Below are 11,238 nucleotides of genomic sequence, written 5' to 3' on the forward strand. Positions count from 1 at the left end.
TGAGATACGTTCAATCAACAACTCTGCTGATCTTTATACCAAAGCACTGCCAACTGCTATTTTCAGAACACACGTTCATAATATTGGCATGAGGCATGTTCAGAAGATGTAACAACTTAGGCGTTGCCTACTTGAGGGGGAGTCAACTCTATGCTGCACTCTTTTTCCCTTAGCTAAAGTTTTATCCCAATGGGTTTTCTTTAGCAAGGTTTTTAACGAGGCAGTACTAGTTATTCTCTAATAAAATTGTCATCCAAGGGGGAGTGTTATAAAATATCTAGATTGTGTTATAAAATATCTAGATTGGATGTTAATTTTATTATTATTATTATATTTCTTGCATAGTAATATTTTATACTATAAATAGACATGTATGGTAACCATTTAAGGTGCACCATTTCTCTTGAAATATCGATATCAATATTTCTTCTCTCCTTCTTCTCTCTTTTTCTCTCTTTGTTCTTATAACCATTAAAGGTAGTTATAAGCCTACTGAATTATAACATTTACTATATTTATATATGTTTAAAAATAATTGTTTACCGATAAAAAAAATTACTATAAGTAATATACAATGAAATCATCAATTAACATAGCCTATCACTCATAATCATCTCTATCGCTAAATAAATACAAGAAAAGTGTTTTCTGATTTCGATTTTAAATTGAAGTTCAAATAGCTAATCATATTTTAAACATTATTTATATATCTCCTAAGTTTTAAAATAATTATTTTTATTATAAAACCATAACTAATTAATTATCTTCTTTAATTTAATTTATATTTATAATTTATGTTTGACCCGGGTTTTTGTACATGTAATTACAAACATTTTCTAATAATAGTTTTTTTTTTTTTCAAAAAAAAGAAGGAAAAAACCTCAGATTTAATATTAATGGAGATTAATGGAGATGGAGAATGGAGATGTTCTATGTGTTGTAATTGAGGATGGGGATGATGAGGAAGGAGGTGGGTCACACACTCACACGTACTTTTAATTTATTTTCCAACATTACTTCTTTTATTTTACATGCAAATTCCTTTCTAACCTTGCAATTTGAATATGTTGTTTTTCATCCTTAAATAAAATACTCCGTATAAACTTAAAACCAATAATTAATGAATATTAATAACTAGAAAAAAATTCAACTGCGCGTTGCTGCGATTGTATTCAACGCGCGGTCAAATTTGGATATACGTTGTTTGGTACCTAATATATCTAATAGGTTGGATTGTTTGTGGTACATGTATGTATATGTATGAAATATAGCCCGAAATATTTAGTGTTTTTTAAATGATGTCCGTTTTGTGTATAGTTAGTTGCGTTGTGTTCGTAAAATTATTTTGAGTTGAACGGTGGTCTCGGAAAAATTTAACTCGCACAGAACGAGAAGATAGGGTCCGTTAAAAATTCGGGTGAAATTAGTTTCTTTTATTTTAATAAAATTATATATTTACACTTTTAACCCCTGAAAAAATGTAAACTTAAGGGGTCGTTGTGTAAATTGAGCCAAAATTGAGGGATCGATTGCAGTGTGAACGCAAATTCAAAACGACGTCCCGAAACAACTAAAACGACGAAATTCTGAATGTGTTGTAGCATATAGGAGGATAATAATTGCATTAAAAACTTTTAACTATATACGTTGGTATTCAGTTTAAGTTTGCAAACTACTTACTTTAACTAAGTTCAACAACTAATAACTAAAGTTAAAATGTACTTAGTTATAATATGTTCAATAGAATACTTATTTTTTGAGGAAAAATCGTTGAAATGTATCGGACAATCTTATGTCAAACTACATTGTACGTTTTATCTTTTTTGGCCCCTCCATATAAATTGTTCAAGATTCGCCACTTCATATCTTAGTTTATTATACTCTGTTATTCATATACTCATAGGTTAAAAAATAATACGAATATTATCGTATTTAGTTCGCTACCTTAAAATGAACAAATATTGGAATTCGAAACTTAGAATGAACAAATAGTAGAATTGGAAACAAATTTTCGTACATGACCATATATTCATCTTGTTAGATTAACTACAACGACGTATTTTCAAAAAATAGCGCCAAAACACGTAAATTTATTTCGAATGCAATCGTCCCATTAAAACTTTATTGAATTCAATATATGTTTGATTAATATCAATTTTCCCTAATTATAATGATAGGATTGGATTCAACCGAAAAAATTTTCCTTCTAAAAGGTAATAACATACACGGCTTGTTTTGAATCTTCGGGTGGCCAACGCCCCTCCCTGCCCCTCTGAAAATCCGCCACTTTAGATATCTAACTAGCAATTAGCAAAGTCCTTACGAATTGTTTGTCTCCATGTTGGACTATTTTATACCTCAAAAAAGTCGTTAAAGAAACTGCTACATTTTACCGCATATATAATAGTGTCTACAGTCTGCTTGTGTTCATACGCGTCATCGACGCTCCATTCAATAATCAAACATGATTTGTTTCTTAGTGTATAATTTAGTGTATAATTTCTAATTATGAAATTAATTAAGACTACCTACTAAAGTCTGTAAATTTACGTAAGTAGTAATAATAATAATAATAATAATAATAATAATAATAATAATAATAATAATAATAATAATAATAATAATAATAATAATAAGTGGCGACTTTAGGTGAAGATCTACGGGGTCCCATGACACCACTAGTATTTCGAAATTTATCACAAAATTTTTATTTTTATGTATAGGACACCACTAAATATAAAAATGGACCCCATAAATTTTTAGAGATTAAAGTTTAATAGTTTGGACTACTAAAGTGTTTGAAATTAACCCACTACGATATGATTTTTATAGTATGAGCCATTGAATATACTAGATATAAAAATAAAAAAACCCTTGTTCAATTCCAATTCTAATTCTTTTTGACTTCCTTCTACATCACAATTTTTTACGGTTCTATCTTCAATCCTTCATCCTAGGGATGTCAATGGATTGGGTATGGATCGGGTGAGGGCGTGAAGCCATATCCATATCCATTTAGTTTTTTTCCCATCCATATCCATATCCATATCCATGTTCATTTAAATTTAGTTCATCAATCTATATCCATATTCAGTGGATTAAGCAGGCTAATCTCATAACTCATAACTACCAAACTTATTCTTTTTAAAAAGTCAGGGAAAATTGCAATTTTACAGCTAATGTTAATGTTATGTGATTCATATTGAGAATAGATTATAAAATTGCAATTTAAAATTGCTACTGTAAAATTGCTATTGTATAGGTCATTCGCTAAAATAATATTTTAAAATTGCTACTGTATAGGCCATTGCTACTTTAAAATTGCTATTGTATGTGCCATTAATTGCTACCGCATATGAACAAACTTATATTTTGCGAGTATTATTCAATTTTATGTTTGTGTTTTGGGTGTGACCCGACCCGACCCGATTTGACCCGACACATTCAATATTTTGTGCAAGAAAGTTATCAAATAAATTTTTGGGACCCCATTGGATTTTGATCCTAGAATCGCCACTGATAATAATAATAATAATAATAATAATAATAATAATAATAATAATAATAATAATAATAATAATTGTTGCTGTGCGTGACGCCTGCCGATTCGCGTCATACGCTGCGCGCTTTTGACCTTTCGATATAATTTAGATGTGCAGACACGGTTGGAGGCATGTGCGTAATGTTAGCGTATTTATGCGCGTCATTAATATGACATCATAATTGTTATTTATGGTGAGTGAAATATATCTTTACTAAAGGTTCTTGCTACTACTTTAAATTAGACGTTCGTTAGTTACATACATCGACTTTGAACTTTGTTCTAAAAAATAACACAAAATTACCATAGCATATATTGTTACAACAATGGCATGCATTTTATATACTACATTTCATATTTTATATACGTCACATAAAAAAGGGTGAAATGCTTAAGAGCGTATATAATTATACATCGAGTTTCATAGTAAGTTTCACAATATCTATGAATAAATTGATCATCATCATACTATATATATGTAATAATAATAATAATAATAAAAATAATTATTATATATATGGTTATTTTCTGTTTAATCAGGATAATTAATTTTCTATATGGAAACACTCGTATGTTAACACTCGAATCTGTGTCGCTACTCGTCAAAAGAGTTTCATTAATGAATGGGTGTCGGTGGTAATATATGGAGTTTCTTTTGATGTTTACGCACACGAAGTTGCTACATGGAGTATTAACTTGGAAGATGATAGTGAGGAAGAGTCGGAGGACGATGATAACTCATCTATTCCTTCTCAGATAATGGAAGATAAAGGGGCAGAGTATGATTTGGAGGGTGATCATTTAAATTGTAATGAGGAGGATGTACATGAGGAAAATGTTTTTGTTCAAGAGGAGGATAATGAGCAGCCTACTCAAATGGAGAATAATGGGGATAGTGCAGATGAGGTACAACAGGTTCACAAAGAGCAACAATTCAGTGGCTCGAGCTCCATTCATTCCAAAAGGGGTTATGATTCTGCACCACAGTTCCGGTATGAAAGCTTTGGTTCATGGGCAAAGTGCGATTTACAGTCAGTAATTAAAGTTGGAGCTAAGGTTGGTCTAGATGAGGAAAAATGTGCAAATATGTTTTCTCATCTAAGTGGTTTGATAGGACAGATTAACATTTAATTATGCAGTTACTTTCAGTGAATATAAGGGGAAGTAAGAAAAGGAGGAAACGAGATTGGATTAAAGAAATGTGTTTTGCAAATAACGTTTGTTTCTTAGGTGTTCAAGAAACAAAAATGGTGACTCTTGATTTATTTCGTGTTAAAACTTTCTGGGGTAATTATGCATTTGACTTCGCGTGTAGCCTTTCTCGTGGGAGATCAGGAGGTATATTATCGGTGTGGGATCCAAACTACTTTGTTAAGGAGAGGATTTTGTGTGATGATAATTTCGTTATTGTCAAAGGCAAGTGGGTGAATGTAAATGACTCGGTTTACATGCTTAATATTTATGGTCTTCAAACGAAAAATGCTAAAGCTGCTTTGGGAAAGATTATTGGGGTTTGTTAATAATCATATTGGGATTTTCGTTCTTTTCGGTGATTTTAATGAGGTTCGAAAAGCGGATGAACGGTTTGGTTCTTTGTTCAACCCTGTTGAAGCTAATAATTTTAATTCTTTTATCAGTAATACGAGTTTTTTGGATGTTCCTCTTTGTGGTCGGAGATTCACTTGGATTAATAAAGCGGCATCGAAGATGAGTCGTATTGATCGAGTGCTTGTTTCTCGTAACGTGATGGATATTTTTTTGGACTTGCAACTTAATGTGTTACCTCGCATTCATTATGATCATTTTCCTCTTATGTTGCACGGCTCTAAGGTGGATTGTGGTCCTTTACCATTCAAGTTTTTTCATTCCTGGATGCATATGAATGGTTTTGATGATATGATTAAAAAAGTTGTGGAAGACAATGATTATAAAGAGAAAACTTCAGTTCATGATAAATTTAAAGTATTGAAAGGTGAAGTTAAATCATGGGTAGCTATTTGCCGGTCAGCTAACAAACCGAGGTTAAATGTGGCTAGTGAACAACTAGCTAATCTCGAATTAAAGGTTGATGCTGGTTTTACTACGGAAGGGGATTTCAAGGAAAGACTGGATATTTTAAAAGAGAATGATTCCATTCAAGCTCTTGATGATCAAGATGTGATGCAAAAGTCAAAGGTGAAATGGAATGTCGAGTGCGACGAAAACACGAAGTTCTTTCACGATCTCCTCAAACAAGGTAAACATGTGATACAGGGTATATCTTTTTATGGGGTATGGGTTACGGATCCTCTTATTATTAAAAATGCGTTTAAGGAAAACTACGAGGTAAAATTTTCTCGTGACCCAAATAACACAACACTTCCAGATTTTTGACCAGATGTGAAACTCACAGATGAAGATAATTTGAGATTTCAAGGTAATGTTTCAGAGGAAGAAATCAAAGTAGCCGTTTGGAGTTGTGGTAGCGAAAAATTCTCAGGCCCGGATGGTTTCACGTTTGGCTTCATCAAGAAATTTTGGGAGGTGTTAAAAGCTGATGTTATTAGCTCGATTCAAACTGCATTTGCCGAGTGTTCTTTACCCTATGGTGCAGCTTTGGCATTTATTTGTCTTATTCCAAAGCTATCAAACCCTATGTGCATTAGGGATTATCGTCCGATATTGCTTATTGGGTTTCAATACAAGATCATCACAAAAATTTTGGCAAATCGAATGGCATTAGTGATCGATAAAGTAATTAGAAAAGAACAATCCGCGTTCATAAAAGGTAGGCAAATATTAGATGGGTCATTGATCATTAGTGAACTACTTAATTTTTATAAAAAGAAGAAGAAAAAGTTAATGATTCTGAAAGTGGACTTCGAAAAAGCGTATGACAGAGTTAGTTGGGAGTTCCTGGATCGCATGTTATCTATTTTAGGATTCGGGAGTAGATGGAGAGCCTGAATCAGTATGTGTTTTAACCGCTCGCACCTCGGTGTTGATCAACGGTAGTGTAACGACCCCAAATCCGTTTACCAAAAACGGAGAACATTTTTTTTTATAAGTTAGGTCCCATTAAAATCCACTTAAAATAAACCATTCCAAATAGTTTTAACTGAATACACATTATCATAATGACACATTTAACATTTTAATATGACTCTTGGTACACAAATGACAATTACAAAAGCATTTGCAATAATGACTAAATCACATGACTTATGGGTTAATACTCAATAACTCAACCCAATACCAAGAGCATAATCTCGGGGACTACCAAATCCCCAATCCGCGTCCAATTATCCAAAAGCTACCCCATCGAGCCCAAACGCTCTTACGCATCTAGTCTAACAACTAGGTAGCTTCACAATACCTGTAAAAAGGTGAACAACGAGAGGGGTAAGCATAAAGCTTAGTGAATGCAATAATTATACATATACATATATAATCTACTTACTTGCAATCACTTACACAATTACCGCATACACGCTAGCAATATAATTAGCATATCATCGCAAAGTATAACGCTAAATCTCCAATACGCAAGCTAGCACAAACAATAGCATATAACTCGAACAACATAATATGCTACACTACAACACATAACCATGGTTAACCAATCGTACAAGGGAATGGTACTCGCGAAAGACCATCGGTGTTCGTAACAACCGTTAGTGCACTTAACACGTCGTACACTAACCCCACGGGTGGCATCTTAACACGTCGATACTTCACCCCGGGTGGTGTCTTAACACGTCGACACTTCACCCCGAGTGGTGTCTTAACACGTCGACACTTCACTCGTCATATTACTTGGAGTGGCATCTTAACACATCGATACTTCACCCCGTAACATTTCTTAGAGTGGCATCTTAACAAGTCGATACTTCACTCTTCATAATTCCTGGAGTGGTGTCTTAGCACATCGACACTTCACTCGTCACGTGAACCGTGGTGTCTTAACATGTCGACACTTCACATCTCACGCTACACAAATAAATACATTATATACGTACACGCATAATTATTCCACTCACCTCATGAACTCGAGCATTACAAACCATGCGCGAAATCTCCACCAAACGCAACCGAGCAAGCTTTTACCTATAATACGCATATAGGTATACACATAATCAATATACATTCTCTACAAGCAAATTTGACGCCAACACCCTTAACCAAAGTTTTATACCTACCTCCACAATCCGCCCATTTAGACACCTAGAGTGGACTCCACCAATTACCACTACGGGTGGTAATTCAAACCCACACTACAAAGTACAATTTAATCCAAATTATACTTAACACCAAATTAGACCAACCTAGGTCCGGACACTAGGTTACTACTTAGTTAGTGACCATTTCAAATACCATGTTCACCAAAACCATAACACGTGCAATATTGACCCATATTGCTTTGACTACCCTTGACTTTTGTTAAAATGCCATTTTAACCCAAAATCACCTCCCACGATTACATCCATTCCAAAAACACCATTTAACACTTTACAAAAGTGTTTAACATCCATTAAATCCAAAATTAGTGTCTTCATTAATTTTGACCCAATTCAATTTACCCATTTTAACCAAAGTCATAAAACGCCCCATAATCACTAACGACTAGTGATTAACTTTTCAAAACACCATTTAACACATGAATCAAACATTTATATACTTGATTCATCAAATCTTAACCTATAACTTAGTTTGACACTAAATCAAAGTCAACACCCATTTTTGACCAACTAACATGTTCTTATGAACATCTAAATCACCAACACACTTACAATCTAGTAATTAACACCCAAACCCATGACAAATCTAGCCAATTTCATCATTAAACCCTAAACCCACCAACAACAATAATAATTAGCTACAAATAACCCATTTGAGGTCTAGATGGGTTTTTCTCACCAATTAAAGCTCAAACCCTAACTAGAATATCAAAGTAACAAAATGAAATTCGGAATTAGAACTTACCAACACTATCAAAACGTAGCCGTTCACGAGATGAACAACTTTAACACTTGAGGTTCGACCCGAAACACTCTTCTTCTTCTCCAAATGGAGCTTTCTCTCTCTAAACTCTCTCCTCTCTCTAGGGTTGAAGATGAGAGTGTTTGGTGTGTGAATGAGGATAAGATTGAGATTGGATCAGTTTTAGTGGCTCAAAACCGACCCTCAAGTGAAATAACTCAAATACCCCTCAAAAACCCCAAATTTAAGGTTAAATTCGTAACCTGTCAGCACCAAATATTGCGGCCGTAATCCACAAAATTGCAGCCGTAATCCCCAATATTACGGCCGTAATCCCCAATATTGCGGCCGTAACTTGGCTGTTTTCAGAAACATGTCTCCCTGCTCAAAAGTTGCGATCGTAAGGCCATAAATTGTGGCCGTAAGTTTTGGTTTTCAGGCCCTTTTTCGTTTTAGGACTAGATTAAACAAACTTGGGTAAATTCAAACACAATAAAGATCGAATACTTACCTTTGGACTTCGTACGTCGACCAAAACAACATGCCAAAGGAAAAACATGGTGTTACAACTCCCCCCACTTATAATGGATCACGTCCCCATGATCCTCATCGTTTACCAAGAGGTAAGTACTACATTGCCTTAACCCTTACATACAATAGGGACCACACCCTACGATTCTACGAAATACAACCAGGCTCGGCATCTATAATATCTTCCGTTAATTCGAAGATTTCACCACACGCTAAGAATAACTAGCGAGCATTACCGCAACCAGCAGTATCTCATGTACTCAACGTCAAAATACGGAATACACCATTATTGTGACGATCGCTCCAAATCCATATGGACGAACACGTCATTCATCGATTTCATTGAGAGGTATTTGACCTCTATATGATACGTTTTGTAAACATTGCATTCTTTTGAAAAGGCACACCATAAATGAGTATTTAAATCAAAGGTTTTCGACATCTGATGATTTCTACATATAGACAATCACCCATATAGACAATCACCGTAAATAGTAGTTTACAATAATACTTCCATTGACAATGCAGTCAAAATAAGATACATGGTGATGATTTGGTGAATGCAACGTTTCCTTGAAAAATATGCCATGTATGACTCCATGCACATAGCTTGTCTAACATATAAGCAAACAGCGGAAGACTTCTAGGAAACCTGAGAATAAACATGCTAACAAGTGTCAACACAAAGGTTGGTGAGTTCATAGTTTTAGTGTTTCGCATAATCTGTATATAAAGGTGGATCACAAGATTTCAGTTGTTTCATCCGAAACGTTTATCAAAATATTCTACGAAATTGAGTACCCTGGTAACTAAACTTAACGTATATATAATTTATACCCTTTGTATAATCATCTTAATAATACATACAAACCAACGTGTACGCTTCTCAAATAGCATACGTCCGTTAAAAGGCTAGTGCTCTAGCTCGGACGGGGATATCAAGCCCTATGGATCCATATACTACTACTCGCGCCCACTAGTTCTTATAACTGGCAGTTAACAGTTACCAAAACTAAGGGATTTTCGGTTCAAACTCAGTGTAGAATTAAGTATGTACTTGTATCCATTGCGTTTTAAATAAAGTGCATGTATTCTCAGCCCAAAAATATAGATTGCAAAAGCAATTAAAAAGGGAGCAAATGAAACTCACGCATATAAATATTGTAAATCAGTTAATAAAGCATTTGCATGTATTCTCAGCCCAAAAATGTAGAGAGTAAAAGGGATCATATGAAACTCACCTTAGCAGCATATTAAGTCATTCACCGAAATGTGACCGAAACTCGGAATACCAAATAACCGTAGATCTCAACCTAGAGAACATATGTTGGTCATTAAATGTCTATCAAGCTAGGTCAGGTCATAGTGTATCTCAATCCTAATGCTCGAGATCGACATACAAAAGTTATCCAAAGTTGTTTCAAAAAGTCAATTTTGACAATAATTCACAAAACGAGACGTACCTTTTACAAGGATTCATTTACTCGGTTGGTAATATTCAAAAATCCAATTTATCAATCCCGTAAACAAGTTGTTTAAATCTTAATTGTAGATTCAAAAGCAATTTCAATTAACGTCACCCATAATTCAGTTGATCATATCTTTTAATCCGTTCATCGAAACTATTCGATATCTAAATGAAAAGTTATTGATTTTTCGCCAGCTTTCCAAAAACATGTATATCATATACCTTTTACCAGTAATATATGTATTTAATTCGTGGTTTATCATAAACTGTTTAACGAGGAAATTTAGCATACATGCATGCATAAATATATATACTCGAGCACTAGACATGGATACACAATTAATATATAAAAGATAAAATATGAGTGCTTACGTATCATTATTGAGGTTCAATATTGTAGGAAAGTACGTAGACGTAACCGAGATGATAAACACTAGGTTTGATTCACAAATATACCCCCGAACATTACCCATAACCTCCTTGGCAATAACCCATAATTTCCTTAGCTCTATCCCGCTTAAAAACCATTTTGAAAATAACCCACTCAAGACCTCGTCGTAGTTTTTTTTATGTATAATACATAATTAATACTACTAATAATAATAAGATTAATAATAATATTAATCTTAATAATATAAATAATAATAATAATAATAATAATAATAATAATAATAATAATTTAAATATAAATATACATATAGGTACGAGAGAGAGAGATGAAAATGAATCAGAAAAATGC

At 33.7% G+C, this 11,238-nt stretch overlaps 1 protein-coding gene across 1 annotated transcript; it reads left to right on the top strand.

Annotated features, from left to right (window-relative positions):
* The first annotated feature begins 906 nt into the window (after positions 1-906).
* Positions 907-6,487, top strand: LOC139848763 (uncharacterized). The gene is made up of 5 exons (XM_071838463.1): positions 907-970; positions 4,218-4,597; positions 4,681-5,052; positions 5,105-5,777; positions 5,934-6,487. Exons 1-5 carry the CDS (start codon positions 907-909, stop codon positions 6,485-6,487), a joined length of 2,043 nt encoding a protein of 680 aa, XP_071694564.1.
* Positions 6,488-11,238: the final 4,751 nt, after the last annotated feature.

Source organism: Rutidosis leptorrhynchoides, chromosome 5 (assembly GCF_046630445.1).
Source record: "Rutidosis leptorrhynchoides isolate AG116_Rl617_1_P2 chromosome 5, CSIRO_AGI_Rlap_v1, whole genome shotgun sequence".
Lineage (NCBI taxonomy): Eukaryota > Viridiplantae > Streptophyta > Magnoliopsida > Asterales > Asteraceae > Rutidosis > Rutidosis leptorrhynchoides.

Excerpts from the sequence above, each read along its gene's own strand:
- LOC139848763 (XM_071838463.1), top strand. The coding sequence starts at position 907 with ATGGAGATGGAGAATGGAGATGTTCTATGTGTTGTAATTGAGGATGGG. Across the intron at positions 4,598-4,680 it reads TAATTAAAGTTGGAGCTAAG|TTACTTTCAGTGAATATAAG; the intron begins GTTGGTCTAGAT and ends TTAATTATGCAG. Across the intron at positions 5,053-5,104 it reads CTTTGGGAAAGATTATTGGG|GTTCGAAAAGCGGATGAACG; the intron begins GTTTGTTAATAA and ends GATTTTAATGAG.